The sequence below is a fragment of the Sorex fumeus genome, unplaced genomic scaffold (genome assembly GCF_029834395.1).
Source record: "Sorex fumeus unplaced genomic scaffold, SorFum_2.1 ptg000233l, whole genome shotgun sequence".
NCBI lineage: Eukaryota > Metazoa > Chordata > Mammalia > Eulipotyphla > Soricidae > Sorex > Sorex fumeus.
The window spans coordinates 2817655-2834178 of record NW_026606290.1 but is presented as its reverse complement, the minus strand read 5'-3'; the positions used below and the strand labels follow the sequence as shown (position 1 = coordinate 2834178).

The 16524-nt window shown below is 50.9% G+C and overlaps 2 protein-coding genes across 3 annotated transcripts in view; one reads left to right on the top strand and one right to left on the bottom strand.

Moving 5' to 3' along the window:
• SH3GLB2 (SH3 domain containing GRB2 like, endophilin B2) overlaps positions 1 to 16524 on the top strand; it is an 89858-nt gene that overhangs the window by 27399 nt on the left and 45935 nt on the right. The gene's annotated exons all lie outside the window — the stretch shown is intronic.
• NUP188 (nucleoporin 188) overlaps positions 1 to 16524 on the bottom strand; it is a 48612-nt gene that overhangs the window by 14435 nt on the left and 17653 nt on the right. The window contains exons 9-18 of the mRNA XM_056108893.1: positions 14399 to 14610; positions 11638 to 11752; positions 10408 to 10608; positions 9382 to 9471; positions 8114 to 8179; positions 6650 to 6769; positions 5204 to 5330; positions 753 to 905; positions 483 to 609; positions 188 to 275 (exon numbers count right to left, since the gene is read on the bottom strand). Coding sequence (XP_055964868.1) covers positions 188 to 275; positions 483 to 609; positions 753 to 905; positions 5204 to 5330; positions 6650 to 6769; positions 8114 to 8179; positions 9382 to 9471; positions 10408 to 10608; positions 11638 to 11752; positions 14399 to 14610 — 1299 coding nt within the window. The remainder of the gene's footprint in view (positions 1 to 187; positions 276 to 482; positions 610 to 752; positions 906 to 5203; positions 5331 to 6649; positions 6770 to 8113; positions 8180 to 9381; positions 9472 to 10407; positions 10609 to 11637; positions 11753 to 14398; positions 14611 to 16524) is intronic.

The following is a 16524-nucleotide window of genomic DNA, read 5'->3' as shown; positions in this document are numbered from 1 at the left end:
GAGGGCGTGTTCAGCCTGCAGGTGACCAGCCTGGGTCCAGCACTCGGGGCCCTCCAAGCCCCAGCAGGCCTGATCCCTGAGCAGACTCGGGAGTGAGCCCCTGAGCACTGCCGGGTGTGGCTCCCAAGTCGACACAAAAACCCTAGAACACGTTAGATTTGTTAGGAGGACCTGACGTCTCTCTCACCTTCGCTGGGTTGCGGGCGGCCAGAACGGTCAGGCAGCTGACACAAGACGCAATGACATCCACGGGCGGCGAGATGACGGTCGTCAGCCTGGGTGGGCGGGGTTGGGGGGGCACGGGGCTCAGACAGACAGACGGTCCGACTGTCCCCATAACAGCCTTTCCGGTGCTCTCTGCCAAGGCCTGCCTCTAGGGGCGGAAACTGAAACTGCGCCCTCCTCCCCCTCCCCCTACCCCCAGCCCACGGGGGGACAGATGTCACACAAGGACCAAGAGTGGCCTCGAACCCGCCACTCACCGCTGCAGCAGCATGTAGATGCGGGACGTGATGGGCAGGAGGCCGTCTGCTATGGACAAATCTATACTGATGACCTTGTGGACCAGATCGATGATGGGCTTGACCCGCTGACAGTGCTGGATCACGTCTGGGGGGAGAAAACGCGGATGGCCCAACCATCCCTCAGAGACCCGGACCTCCGCAGGGCCATCAGCCGCCGTCCGGCTGGTTCGACCTGGGATATGGGCGTGGCCGAGGCCCATCCCCGCTGCCCCAGTGCTGACCGCCCACCTGCCGTGGAGACCACGTGTAGCAGCATCTCGATCTCGCAGGTGAACAGGGCCCAGCTGCTGTAGGAGTACTCCCAGCGCACCAGGTACGCCCGGTCGTCCAGCATGACTTGGCCCACAGTGCCCTGAGGTATCCGAAGGTTGGTCTGACCCCCTGAATGCGAGAGGCACAGGAAGGAGGTTAGTCATCGAGAACAAACAGGGAAAAGGCAACTCTGGTACCAGGGAACAATGTTATCTGGGGGGCTGTGGGCTCCCCCTGGCGGTGCACAGGAGCTGACCCCGGCTCTGTGCTGAGGCAACCGTGTCGCTGTCTCCAGCCCAGGGCAACAATCATCATGCAGAGATGTAGTTTGGTTTCCCAGTTACTTCAACGGCTACAAATTTTTCCACCAAAAGCAAAACAAAACACCCTTCCTGGTCATTTGGGGAAGGGAGACTTTGCATATGTGTAAAAATGTAAAGATAACTGTGTGTAGAGTGGCTCCCCCCAGCCAGCAAACAACTCTTTGAAGACCACCAACAGGACGATAGGATGGGAGGTGCCAGGGACGCCAACCCCAGGCAGTAACGCCCGCTCCTCCTGATTCTGCAGCTCGCACAGCCCAGACTACACGGGGCGAGAACTCAGAACCGGCCACTCCTTAACCCCGGCGGTAGGAACATCAAATGCTACAACTTTGTTGTTGTCATCTTTTTTGGGTCACACCCGGTGATGCTCAGGGATCACTCCTGGCTCTGCTCAGAAAATAGCCCTGGCAGGGCTGGGAGGACCCTATGGGATGCTGGGGGCCGAACCCGGGTTGGCCACATGCAAGGCAAACACCCTCCCCGCTGTACTATTGCTCTGACCCAAATTGGTACAACTTTTCTCCACGACTTAATATGGCACCATCCAAGTTCTTTAATCACTGTTTTTTCTAAATCACATTAAAATATATGCAACATAAAATCTGCCACCTCATTCGTGGTAAACGGCTGACTCCCACCAAAATCTACCCTCCCTCCCTCCCTTCCTTCCTTCTTTCTTTCTTGCTTTTTGGGTCACACCTAGAGATGCACCGGGGTCACTCCTGGCTTTGCACTCATGAATTACTTCTGGCGGTGCTTGGTGGGGGGGCATATGGGATGCTGGGGATCAAATCTGGGTCGACCACATGCAAAGCAAATGTCCTATCCGTTGTGCTATTGCTCCAGCTCACAAAATCTACCTTTCAAGTACACAGTCCCAGGCCCCCTGGGCCGCACATCCTGCGGTCACTACCGACCATTCACCCCAAGACCTTCTCACCGGGCAAAACTGAAACTCTGGGCCCATTCGCTTAGCACTTCCCATTCTGCCACCCTTAGGCTCCACCGACCACCAGCTGCCCCCCACTTTCCATCGCCGACCCCTGACTGCTCAGATCACTTCGTACAGTATTTGTCTTTCCAAGAATGTCTTATTTCACTTAGCGTAACTTGAACACAAGTTTCATCCATGTATCAGAATTCCCTTTCTAAGAGTGATACTCTACAGCTCACTTATACACATGCACACACATGCACGTGTGCGCACACACCCCCCCTCACATTTATTTACCCATGACATCTGGCAGTGAAAATCTACTGCAATTACAATTTGCAGTACGTCCTGGACCACATCAGGAGGTTCTCAGGGCTGCCTCCTGGCTCTGTGCTCAGGGACCACTCATGGCAGGGTTTTGGGACCATATGGGATACCGGGATCTAATTGGGGACAGAACCCAATCTAGCCACATGCACCACAAGTGCCTTTACCCACCGTACTCTCTGACACCCTCTTTCAAATTTTGTGCTTCTTTTATTTTCGTGGGTTTTTTGGTAGTGCCAGAGACTGAACCAAGGGCTTCACGTGTGTGACACAAGTGCTCTCACACTGACCTACATTCTGGCTGGCTTTTTATTTTTTGAGGGGGCTTCCCCAGTGGTGCAGGGGACCATCAGTTTCATCTGGTGCCGATATCCGCCCCGTGCCTGCGCATGACGGACACGCACTCCCACCCTCTGACCTCTGCCCCAGATGTTTAATGTGTTTACCCTTTTCCCCAACAATCCCACGGTGAAGACTGAAGCAGGAACGGAGCACCTGCACATAATCATATAATGATCCCCAGTGAAGATTTTATTTTTTTTGGGTCTCGGGGCCCCCTCCAGCTGTGCTCAGGGATCAGGGGATTGGGAGACCATACAGGGTGTGCCAGGCAGCAAACCTGGGAGAGCCGCGTCCAAGGCAAGCACGATTGCCCCAGCCCCTGCCTGTGACTGTATTCCCGAAACCCTTACATAACCTCAATGTCCTTAGAGAGGCAACGACAGGCAGGAGCGAGGGCACTTGCCTGGCATACGATCACTCAGTATCCGCCACTGGAATTGTATGTGGTCTCCCCTGAGCACTGCCAATGATCTCTGAGTACAGAGCCGGGAGAAAGCCCTGAGCACGGCCAGGCGTGGCCCAAAAATAAAAATGAAAGGGAGAGAGAAAACATCAAGGGCCAGAGAGGTAACAGGAGGATTCGTGCCCTGCATGTGCCAACTGTGGCTCTCTCCAACGCAAGGTGCCCAGCACTGCCGGGAACAGCTCCACCCACAGCCAGGAGCAGCCCCAGGTGCGGTCCAAGCCCCCCAAAAACCCCAAACATGATGAACCACCAAGAATGATCATCAGCCTGGAGAGGCAGTACTGGGGCTAAGCTGCAAGCCTTCACTGCAGCTGACGTGGGCTCACTTTGGCACCACCCTGAGACTCGCAAGCATTGCCAGGAATGATCCCGGACCACTGTCACAAAAATATCCTTGGAGAATGACTTTGTGAGAGCACACGGTCTAAGAGGACGCTTACTGGAACCGTGACATTATTCGATAGGTACAGCCTGGACCCTGCCAGGAGCAGTTCCTGAGCACAGAGCCAGGACTTGTAAGCCCGAGCACCACTGGGTGGTGAAGCCTGAAGCAGGAATAAAGCACGTGCACAAAACCCACCTCTCCCCTCACCGCCAAAAAGACAGTTCCACATAGATGAACTACTTAACATACAGCTCTGTCGGGATTCCCTTCTTACAATGAACATATTTTGTTTCATTTGGGGGCCACGCTGGATAACGCTCAGGGGTTACTCCTGGCTCTGGACTCAGGAATTACTTCCGACAGAGCTCATGGAACAAACGGGGGGGGGGGGGGGGGTACGTGCAAGACAAACGCCCTACAGGCTATCTTACTGCTACGCCCCGTCATCATTTTTTTTTCTTTTTTGGGGTCATATCCAACAATGCTCAGGTGTTACTCCTGGCTCTGCACTCAGGAATTCCTCCTGGCGGTGCTGGGGAGACCATATGGGATGCCAGGGATTGAACTCAGGTCTGCCGTGTGCAAGGCAAATGCCCTACCCGCTGTACTATCGCTCCGGCCTCTCATCCGTTATTTTCCCCCCAGAAATATCAATTCTATTTAATTAACATCAAAGACAGTATACAATAAAAATAAAAAAGGTATCCAAATTGAAAATAAGTAAAAATAACTATAATTATTTGAAAATGCATTGTTAATATACGTAAAACCTTATTTATTCAATTAAAAGACTACCAGAGATAAGTAACAGCAAAGTGGCTGTTATGAAATGTATGATAATAGTGGTGCTGGAGCGATAGCACAGCGGGCAGGGCATTTGCCTTGCACACGGTCGACCCGAGTTCAATCCCTGGCATCCCATATGGTCCCCCGAGCACCACCAGGAGTAACTCCTGAGTGCATGAGCCAGGAGTAACCCCTGTGCAATGCCAGGTGTGATCCAAAAAGAAAAGAAAAAGTAAAATGTGGCATTCCTATATGCAAATAAGAACAAGAAATTAATAAACCAACACCATTTAAAACTGAATCCAAAAGAATGCCTAAAAGTAAACTTAACAAAGGAAATGAAAGACCAATATCACAAATACTACAAAAATAGGAGACAAGGAACAAGACACAAAAAATTAGTCCATGTACGTTGATGAAAGACCTAATAAAAGTAAAAACGCCCATTCTACACAAAGAATATGCAGATTTTATGCAATCTAAATCAAAACTCCACTAATACTTTAAAGCAAGCAGAACAAAAATGTTTATGTGGAATCATAAAACTTTGAACAGCTAGCTAGAACAATTTTTAAAAAAAGAAAGCAAAACTAAAGCATACATTACCTGACTAAAAATCGTACTAATAAGTAATAGTAATAAAACTGTGCAGTGTTAGATTTAAAATACACAAACAGGTGGAATAAAATGGAAAGCCTACAAACAACCCACACATTTAACGGCAATTCATTTAACACGCGTTATTTTTTAAGCAATCCAGTGATGTCAAAAGAGAAACGACAATCAGCACTCAACAAGCACAGAAGGACGTGCGCGTTTCGTCCTAAGAAACACAGTCAGGACACAGGCGTGGGCTCTCACCGAGGGGGTAGAGGAGTTTGGACGACTGCCTCCGCCACAGAGTTCCGTCTTCGTGCGAGAGCACGTCGTGAGGCTTGTGCTTGTACAGCTCGTTGTAGAAAGACATCTTATCCAAGAAACTGTACACCTGCACGACACAGGACATGCACTCACCTGGGGGCTGCGCCCAGACCACCCGGGTAGACTCAGGTTGTTTACAGCTCCAAGTCTCTACCACCCATGAACAAGGAACTCAGTGCCCAGGCCCGAGCTGCCTCCCCTCTACATTAGAGGTCGCCTGTCTCTGTTTTTGATTCCTGGTAGTCAGACCACGCCTACTCTGCTCAGGACTTTAAGGACTTACTCCTGCCTCTGCACTCAGAAATCACTCCTAAAGGGGCTTGGGGACCCCAAGGGGTGCCAGGGACAGAACCCAGGTTAGCCACATGCAGGGCAAGCACCCTCCCCACTGGACTACTGTACTTTCTCTCTAGAATGCCAATCCGTGATTTTGAAGAAAACTTTTTGTGGAGCCACACCTGGCAGTGTTCAGGGGCCAGGCAGTACAGGGGCATCAAATTTAGGGTCTCGGATAGTCAAGATGTGCTCTACCTCTTCTTAAGGCACATACCCAGCCCTAACAAAAAATACCTCAATTATTTGTTATTAAATATTATTATTTATTTTATATATATTTATATTATTATTAAATTATTAAAAGGGCTGGAGCAATAGCACAGCGGGTAGGGTGTTTACCTTTGCACGCGGCCGACTGGGCTGACCCGGGTTCAATTCCTCCACCCCTCCCGGAGAGCCTGGAAAGCTACCAAGAGTATCTCGCCTGCACGGCAAAGCCTGGCAAGCTCCCCATGACGTATTCGATATGCCAAAGACAGTAACAACAAGTCTCACAATGTTACTGGGCCTGCTCAAGCAAATCGATGAAAAACGGGAGGACAGTGACAGTGAAATTATTAAACAGTATTTAAATTTGGAGGTCAAGGGGATGGTTCAAAGGTGGCTCAAAGGGCGGGAGTGCAGCATTGCACACAGGAGGCCTGGTTTCGCCACTGGAAACAACCCTCATACATTAAGGAGGGATTGACCTGCAAAATGTCTAAAAAGAATACAATTTTAATTTTATAGAACTGAGACGCTATCTGACTACAGACTAATTCTTGTTATGGTAGTGAAACTTTAACTGTAGCAAGCAAGAATCTTTTCTTTTCTTTTTATGTCTTTTTGGGTCACACCTGGCAATATTCAGGGGTTATACTCCTGGCTCTGCACTCATCAATCACTCCTGATGATGCTTGGGGGACCTTATGGGATGCCAGGAATAGAACCTGGGTCGGCTGCGTGCAAGGCAAGCGCCCTCCCTGCTGGACTATCACTCGGGCTCCGCAAAAGACATTCTTAAAACAACAATTCCCCCACCCTCTTTAAGCAACCAAATGAGCAACCTACCTTTTTGGCAGTAGATTTTCCTGATACAAGGGCTCGTAAGAGTTGCAGAAGTGGCGAGAGAAGATGGGGAAACATCCCGCATACACTGTCTAGAATGATCCCAAGGCCAGAGGTTGGCTCCTAGTAGTAGAAAGAGAGAAGTAACTGATCCTCCTTCACATTATTCACAAATAACACTTCTCCAAATTATCCAGAGATCATTAGGAAATCTAAAATTAATCCTTTCCACTGATAATATTGCTCTCTAGGAATTCCAAACTTTAATATTCCCACCGAGAACTCGACACCTGCTTCACTGGGACGTGAAGTGGCTCTTACTGTGCCTGAATGCTGATCCATCCTCTCATCCAACATCCCACCATCCCGCCATCCATCCTCCCACCCATCCATCCTTCTAACTCCCTAACCATCCACCCTCCATCCTTCCATCTATGCATTCATCCATCTATTCTCCCATCCACCCATCCATCCATCCATCCATCCACCCATCCATCCTCCCATCATCATACCAGCCATCCAGCCATTCTCCCATCTTCCCATTCACCCACCCTTCCATCCTCCCATTCATCCTTCCTTTCATCTGTTCATCTTCTCATCCATCAATCCTTTTACCCACCCACCCATCCATCCATCCATCCAACTATGCATCCACCCAGTCATCCACCCATCGATCTTCCAACTATCCATCCATCCCTCCATCCACCCACCCATCCATCCACCTACAGATCACCCGCCTCTTCCTCTTCTCTTCACGTGGCGCCTTTCTGGGACAGGCAAACCTCTGAACAAGCTGTCACCACTTGCGACTACCCATAAGCCATAGATGCTGCATCTCACAGTTTGCCCAGGACCCGCCAGGAACCCAGTGTTCCCACAGAGCGGATAGTGCCGCAGGGAAGAGCAAACCCAACCCACAGTGGTTCCTGTCTCACAGCATGAGACCGGAGCATTCTCTGCTGTCTAGGCCTGAGCTCCCACCCTGCCCCCGGAAGCAATGCAGCCACATGTGCAAGCACAACAAACTACGCGTGTCTGCAAAACAAAGGGAAGGAGGGCAGCTGGGGGTCAGACAGGTGACACCGTAAGGGAAAAACAACGTGCTCATGAGCTGCCCAAAGGGGGGGTTGCTGTCAGTGTGAAGACTGCGAGGAACCCCGGGCACAGCACCCTGAGCAGCAAGGGCACAATACTCGTGGCCCCTGGGTACACTCGGCCTAAGTGGCCAGGAGCCAGAACGACACTGGACACTCGGTGTGGAGCACAGGCAGCAGGCCCTGACCGGTAAGTCAACCCTCTCTCAAGCACAACCTTTCCTCAGAGGTGAAAGGGCAGGAAGGAAAGCATGCTCTTGGTAAACGCTCGTGAAGATGAAGTGAGAAAATACACGGCAATCCTCAGAATAGGGCCGACCTGCTGCGTTTGCTGCAGAGCACCTCACAGCAGGGCCGCCTCTGGCTGACTTACCGTCCCCCAGAACAGCTCCGGAAGAGAAGGGTCTGTCAGGACTTCACATGCAGTGTCAATCACATCCTGGTAGGAGAGGGGCAGGAAAACGGCTTAATTTTTGCAGTGGCAAAATATGGAAAGGATGGGGGGGATGGAGGGGTGGGAGGGATACTGGGATCCGTGGTGGTGGGAAATGGGCACTGGTGGAGGGATGGGTATTTGATCATTGTATAACTGAAACCCAAGCACAAAAATGTGTAAGTCTACAACTGCACCTCATGATGTCTCACTAATAAAAAAAAAAATGGAAAGGAAAAAAGCAGAGTTTAAAAGATTATATCCAGGGCTGGAGTGAGAGCACAGCAGGTTTGCCTTGCACGCGGCCAACCAGGGCTCGATTCCCAGCATCCCATATGGTCCCCTGAGCACCGCCAGGACTAATTCCTGAGTGCATGAGCCAGGAGAAACCCCTGTGCATTGCTGGGTGTGACCCCCCCCCAAAAAAAAAAGATTACATCCTACACAGGTTGTGGGATTGATGGCTAGGCCTCTGTACGCCTAAAAACTAGAAATAATTTTGTAAACCATGGTTTTATAAAATTAAAATGATTTGCTTTTGGTTTTTGGGCCAGCAATGCGTGCAATATGGACCACTCCTGGCTCTGCACTCAGGAATCACTCCTGGCGGTGCTTGGAAGACCACCTGGGATGGCGGGGATCAAACCTGGGTTGGTCATGTGCAAAGTAAGTGCCCTACCTGCTGTACTACACTCTGACCCACTCCAAATTTTAATTAAAAGTATTTCACTTAAAAAGTGCTTTGTGGGCTGGAGTGATAGTACAGCACGGAGGGTGTTTGCCTCGCATGTGGCCAACCTGGGCTTGATCTGATATCCCATATGGTCCCCTGAGCACCACCACTAGGAGTAATTCCTGAGTGCAGAGTCAGGAGTAACCCCTGATCATCGCTGGGTGTGACCAAAAAAAGCTAATAATAATAATAAATAAAACACCACCCAAAACCAAACAAACAAAACACTCCTGCTCGGAACATATGCATAAAGGCAAAAACTAAACTCCATTAGGAAACAACATATACATTGTAATTCCATTTCTAAAGAATGAGTCTATTTCTCAGAGGCTGGGTGACCCTGACGCGGCAGCTGTGACGTCCCGTCAGTACCACGCGTAGCAGAGACAAAACTAAACGCCACCACCGAGTGCGTCCCTACAGTTCCACAGGGGCAGCTGGCGGTGGGAGCGCTTCAGGGAAGCCGGACACTGACCTGCTGATTGCCCAGCGTGTGCAGCTCCAGGGAGGTGAGGACGAAGGAAAGGAGCCCGTAGACGCACATGCAGGCCGTGCTGGTGGTGCACTGAAACGCAAAGGGGCAGTGAGTGCTCTGCACGTGACTCGCCCACCACACCAAACCCCTATCAATTCTGTCTCCACGGACCGCAGGGAGGACCCACAGCCCCCCTGCCTTTCCTAATTCAGACCCAAGACCAGGAAGACAAAGGGACGAAAGACAAAGCAAGAACAACCACCAAAACTACCCTACAGGGGCCGGAGCAACAACACAGCAGGTAGGGCGTTTGCCTTGCACGCAGCCGACCCGGGTTCGATCCCCGGCATCCCATATGGTCTCCCAAGCACCGCCAGGAGTAATTCCTGAGTGCAAAGCCAGGAGTGACCCCTGAGCATTGCTGGGTGTGACCCAAAATACAAAAAAATTTTAAAAATTTAAAAAACTACCCTACAAATAACACAAAAGTCAAGAATGAAATCAAAAGGGAATCAGCAATCTGCAGCCGGCTGGAAGGAGAGAGCAGCCCTGCGCAGCTCTGGACGGTCCCGAGACGACCTGGGGCTGCTGGCTAAGACTTCCTTCCGGCCGGTCCCATTAGGTGTCACCCAAACCAAGGCCCAACAGGACCCCGAGGGTTTCCGAGCCGCCTTTGACTGCCAAGTAAGCCTACAGGAAGAATTCTCAGCCAACAGGGCCGGGGAACACCAACACCAACACCACACAGTGGATGGTGAAGAAGCCGACAGCAGACTCAGACTGTACCGCAACCAACTGCGGATCGCTGTGTCTGTGGCAACTTCCACAGACTGCGTTTTCAGTTCCCTGATGCGTGAAACAGGACTATGATCCCGACTGCAAAGAGGCGTCGGGGGCTGAAGAGAAACGCTGCACACGGAGCTCTCTTTTTAAGGTCGGCAGCATCTGTGCCTCGGGGTGACTGCCACCGGGCCCGCGCCCGCCCTCTGCCCGCTTGGCAGCTTCCACCACATGCCCGAGCCTCACGTCATTCCCCCCGCTGGCCAGCGAGCGGAGCAGACGGGTCAGGTACTGAAAGGCGTTCAGCTGGATGGCCGTGCCCCCCATCTTCCGGACAACACTGCTGGTCTCGTCTGGATTCAGGGTGTGTCGAAGGAGCGCCCAGGCCAGGAGCACCGGCGCATGATGCGGGATGTCCCCAAAGGTCAACATCAACGAGTCCATATCCTGTGAGAGGAAAACACATCTGCGTCACTACAGAGGAGGAGAGCCCTGCAGGGCGTAACCGATCGCCCACATGCACGGCACGCGCCCAGCCCCGGTGCTGACTCTTGCCCACACGGAGTCTCTAACCATGCGGAGTGGCCTCTCTTGCCCACCCTGAGCTGATCTTCCTCAAACCCTTGGCAATGTGCGGCCCATACTCCAACACCACTGAGCCCCAGCCCCGTCTTATGTTCCCCCAGTAACTCCTTCTGGGACCCACAATGCTTTTTTTTCTGATTTTACACAGGCTTCTAAGTCTATGTATATAGATATAAATACTTTTTTGTTTTTTGGCTTTTGGGGTCATACCCGGCGATGCTCAGGGCTTACTCCTGGCTCCGCACTCAGGAATTACTCCTGGCAGTGCTCAGGGAACCATACGGGATGCTGGGGATTGAATCCGGGACGGCTGCGTGCAAGGAAAACACCCAACTCACTATACTCTGGCCCCCTATATCTTTTCAAATGCAAACTTTCTCTGATCTTGTCTCCATTTCTACTTACTGGTGACATCGGCACTAACTTTTATGCTGCTTCTCTTTTTCCCCAGCGGGGTCACACCCAGCAGTGCTCAGGGCTTAGTCCTGGTTCTGCACTCAGGGGTCATTCCTGGTGGGGCTTGGGGTGTCAGGGATCAAATCCAGGTCAGGCATGAGCAAGGCAAATGCCCGCCCCACTGTGCTATGGCTCCAGTCCCAAAACTTTGCTGGTTTTGATACAGTTACTGCAGCTTCACCATCACCACCAAAGGGCTAACATTCTCCAGCACTGTCCTTACGCCACCGAGTCCACCACCTCCTCTGGCTCTGTTCACTCTCCCAGCGCAGACTCTCCATGATCACCTCTGTGGAGATCACTGACACCTGCACCTTCTCCCACATCCCAGCAAAGCTAACCCTATCGGACAGATGAAACTTCTCGATGGCTGCTCGGCAGAACCACGCTCCTAACTGCAAACCCTCTGCAGAGAAGCGTTTGTTCCCGAATCACCTGGCAGATCAGCCCGTCCTGAGCGAACTGGTGCAGCTCTCGTCTGTCATCCAAAGCACACTTATGCAAGGACTCGATATCCATGCCTTCCACCAGGATGAGCGCACTGAAGTAGCTGGAAGGCAAAAATAGTCTCATGGGTAAAGCCGGCTGAACCTCATTAGGAAGACAGAGTGCCAGAGAGATAGCACAGCAGGTAAGGAGTTTGCCTTGCACATGGCTGACCCGGGTTCGATCCCTGGCATCCCATCCCATACGATCCCCTGACCCCTCCAGGAGTAACTCCTGAGTGCAGAGTCAGGAGTAACCCAAGTACCGCAGTGTACAGCCCAAAAATCAAAAAGAAAATCAAACATAAGCTATTTCAATACAAAAAAAAAGTTACAATTTTCCAATCTTTTTCGTATGGACACTTGGAAATACAGTCTGCACTTCATACTCAGAGCACATCCAGTCACTTTCTGAGTGCTCCACAGCCACATGGCTGGTTCCTGCCCAGCACAGGAAAGGACTGTATGAAGGTTTATCTGCTCTAGTGTTCGGCTGTTCACAGATGAGATCGACCTCAGAACACAGACACAGTTCCTTGGAGGCCTTGGGAGATTGGTTCTGGAAATCCCTGCAGATATCAAGAGAAAATGGCAAATATCTGCACCTAACCCATGTACATTCTTCCTGGCATTTTTGGCACTTTACCTCTAGATTACTTAAAACATCCAAAGTGGGCCTGAGTGACAGTATAACAGGGAAAGCATTTGCCTTGCATGCAGGCGACCCAGGTTCAATCCCTGGCATCCCGTATGATTCCCAAAGCCTCCAGGAGTGATCCTGAGTGCAGAGCTAGGAGTCTGCCCTTAGTACCACCAGATGTGGCCCAAAGACAACAACAACAACAAAAATCTAAGAGCAATATAAATATTATGTAAAGAGCCAAACTGTGTTGTATAGGGTAAAATGTCAAGAGAGTGTGTCCAGTGCCTGGAGAGATCGGAGAGTGGGTTGGAGAGTGGGAGCGCTCTTGCCTTGCACGTGGCCAACCCAGGTGCCCAGCAGCCTATATGGTCCTCTGAGCACAGCCAGGAGTGATTCCTGAGCACTGCCAGGTGTGGTCCAAACAATAAAGAAATGAAAGGAAGCACTGTAGCACTGCCCTCCCGTTGTTTATCGATTGCTCCAGCGGGCCCAGTAACGTCTCCATTGTGGGACTTTGTTGTTACTGTGCTTAGCATATCAAATACATCACAGATAGCTTGCCAGCCTTTGCCGTGCAGGCGGGATACTCAGTAGCTTGCCGTGCTCTCCGAGAGGGGTGGAGGAATCAAATCCGAGTCAGCCGGGTTGACCACGTAGCAAGGCAAACGCCCTACTCACTACGCTATTGTTCCAGCCTTATTAGCACAGCGGATAGGGCATTTGCCTTGCACGCGGCCTACTCGAGTTCGATTCCTCCGTCCCTCTCAGAGAGCTTGGCAAGCTACCGAGAGTATCCCGCCCCCATGGCAAAGCCTGGCAAGCTACCTGTGATGTATTCGATATGCCAAATGCAGTAACAAGTCTCACAATGTTACTGGGCCTGCTCGAGTGAATCGATGAACAACGGGAGAACAGTGACAGTGAAATAAAAGGAAAAGTACCAAAAAACATAGAAAGTCTGTCCATGCAACATGGCCAACACAGGCCTGACTACACATTAGAGTAAGTGCTCGTCTGACGCCGTCAGTACTTTCTTGGAAACTTCACCTTTCAGCAAAAGGAAATACAAATGGAACCGAGTTTACCATATCATCGAACTCCTAATTCGAGATCCAGAACACTTACACTAATATTAAATTAACTGCTACCCCCACCTTTCAGGGCACTTGCTCCAGCCCAGGGTCCCAGGCTACTGGACTCTCTCCTCCCTGCACAGCGAGGCAGGAGTCCACCCGACACACACACGCACCAACACACAAAGACTGTGCAGGTGGGTGCTATCCCGCTGCTGTGCACATGCTGTCCTGGGACTCTGGTCTGAGGTTGGAGGGAGCCGAGGGGCACAGGTGGACCTGCCAGCAGCCTCTCAGACTCCGAGCAGGCCAGGGCACAGCACACACTCCCAGCGGACCCCTGACCTCAGAGCTGCTCAGCGCTTGCACAGGACAGCTACGCTGCAAGGTTTTGGCCAGTGAATACATGCTTTACATGACAGAAGCCAGAACAGACATGACCTTGGTTTGAGCCCGGTCCTTCCTGCTGGCAGTCCACTGCTGGGCCCCCTAAACACGGCAGGATTGCCGTCTCCTTCAGCCTCTCCATGTCAAAAGTGCACGCTCCCTCACAGGACCAGGATAATTATCACTCCTCTCCAGAGGTTCGCAGACTTTGTTAGCCTACTGCCCCCTTTTAAGAAATAAAATCGGACTGGAGCGATAGCACAGCAGGTAGGGTGTTTGCCTTGCACGCAGCCAACCCAGGTTCGATTCCCAGCATCCCATATGGTCCCCTGAGCACCTCCAGGAGTAACTCCTGAGTGCAGAGCCAGGAGTAACCCCTGTGCATTGCCAGGTGTGACCCAAAAAGCAAAAAATAAATAAATAAATAAATAAAATCACTCACAACCCACTGGAAATCTCCCTCTGTTAAGCAAACAGAAGGATCCCACCCTGGTGCACCAAGGCTCCTGGCCTTTCCCTGCCCCTATCCCAGGACCCCACCCCGAGGCCTATTTTGGAAAGCTCTGGACTCATTCGAGGTTCCAAGACTCCAGCTCATACAGACTTACCCGATCCGGTCCACAAAAGGGTCCATGGATTCATCCACCAGGTGCCTGTTGGTCTGCCGGCTGCCAAACCCTCGCTCCTTAAACAGCTTGGTCAGCACCAAGAGGTCACTGGGCGCCATCTCAAAGTACGCGTAGTAAAGGAAAATGATTTCTAGCAGCATCGACTGTTCACGAAGGCACTGAACAAACCACCGAGACACCTGGCGTTCAGTCTGTAGAAACGGTGAAGAAAATAGGAGAGAGTCAGAGAAAATATCTAAGCAACTTTCTGCTGTCGAAATAAAATATATATATTTTTTTACATCTTGATGATTAATTTGCTCGAGCGGGCCCAGTAACGTCTCCATTGGAGACTTTGTTGTTACTGTGTCTGGCATATCGAATACGTCACGGGGAGCTTGCCAGGCTCTGCCGTGAAAGATGTATGTGCATGTAAAATACTTATAATCGGTAATAAAATTTGTGTTGATAATTTGGGGGGAATAAATGAAATAAAATAATTTAAAAAACACAAACTTCTCTGGAGGGGAGAGAGAGTACAGTGGGAAGGGCTCTGGGTTTGCATGCGCTGACCGGGTTCAATCCCTGCCGGTCCATAAAGCCCTCAGCCTTGCTAGGAGTGATCCCCGAGCACAGCCAGATGTGAGCAAAAAATAAAAATTTAAAAAATCTCCAGAGGGGAGGGAGCTGAACTGAATTCACATCTCAGGTTGAGACGCAGACAAATTCCAAGACAGAGGTGCTTAACCATTTTTCAAGTAATGCACAAATGAACAGAAATTTCCAAGAGCGCAAGAGGGGCCAGGGAGATGACCCCAAGGGCTTGAGCACAAGCTCTTCAGAAGGGAAGCCCAAGTTTAGTCCCTGATCACTGGCACTGCATGGCATTATCAAGAATTACTCCCGGTGGGGACCTGGATTCAATTCCCAGCATCCCATATGGTCCCCCGAGAACTGCCTGGAGTAATTCCTGAGTGCATGAGCCACGAGTAACCCCTGCGCAATGCTAGAGTACTTGCTTTCCAAGTGGTCAACCTGGGTTGGATCCCCAGTACAACATACGGTCTCGTGAAACCCACCAGGAGTGATTTCTGGGCACAGAGCCACAAGGAAGTCCTGAGCACTGCCATGTGTGGCTCGAATTCTAAGGGAAAAAAAAAACAAAACAAAACTCCAAACCCTATCTGTAAGCACGGACAGGTATGGCCTAAAAACAAACCAAACAAAAAACAAGAGGGCAAACTTTCTTTGTTTGGGGGCCGTACATAGCAGTGCTCAGTGACTGGTGCTCAGAGACTCCTCCTGGCAGGGCTCAGAGCATCTGGCGTTGGGATCAAAGCAAGCCCTCAGCGCACTGAGCAATGACTCCAGCCCCAGAGCTCTAACATACATGACGCCAGGGATCACTCCTGGGTTGGGCACTGACAACACAAGCACCTTAGTCCACTTTCTACTATTTCTTTAGCCCACAGGGTTTCGTCTTTATAGGCAAGAACGTGGTATGAGGCCAGAGCGACAGGACAGTGGGGAGGGTGTTTGCCTTGCATGTGCAGCCAACCCAGGCTTGATGCCCGGCACCACACGCATTCCCCCAAGCCCTGCCAGGAATGATCCGAATGCAAAGCCAGGAGTAAGCCCTGAGCACTGCGGGTTGTGGCCCCCAAACCAAAATAAAACCAAGAACATAGAGGGTCTTTCCATTTGGCTGTGGTTTCTCTGAAAGGGTATTAGGGGAGCCACCATCAAACTATAAAAAGGACATTTTAATTTCAAAGTGTCTTCCTTTACATATAGAATTGTCATCTAAGATTACTCTTTGGAAATGGGTGGGGTTTTTTTGGTTTGTTCTTTCGAGGAGTTGTGGGGTAGGATTTGGGCCACACACAGGCAATGTTCAAAACTGACTCTGTGCTCAGGAATCAGCTTAGACTGTGCTTAGATTCCTGGTGAGCTCAGTGAGCACACGGGGTGTCAGGGATTGAACCCGGGTTGGCAGTGTGCAAGTCAAACACCCGATTCTGGTCCAATGTGTGTGCAGTTGTTTTATTTGTATTAACACATGGCGATGCGCAGAGATTATTCCGAGATCTGCACTTGGGGAACTATTCCTACTGGTGATCGGGAGA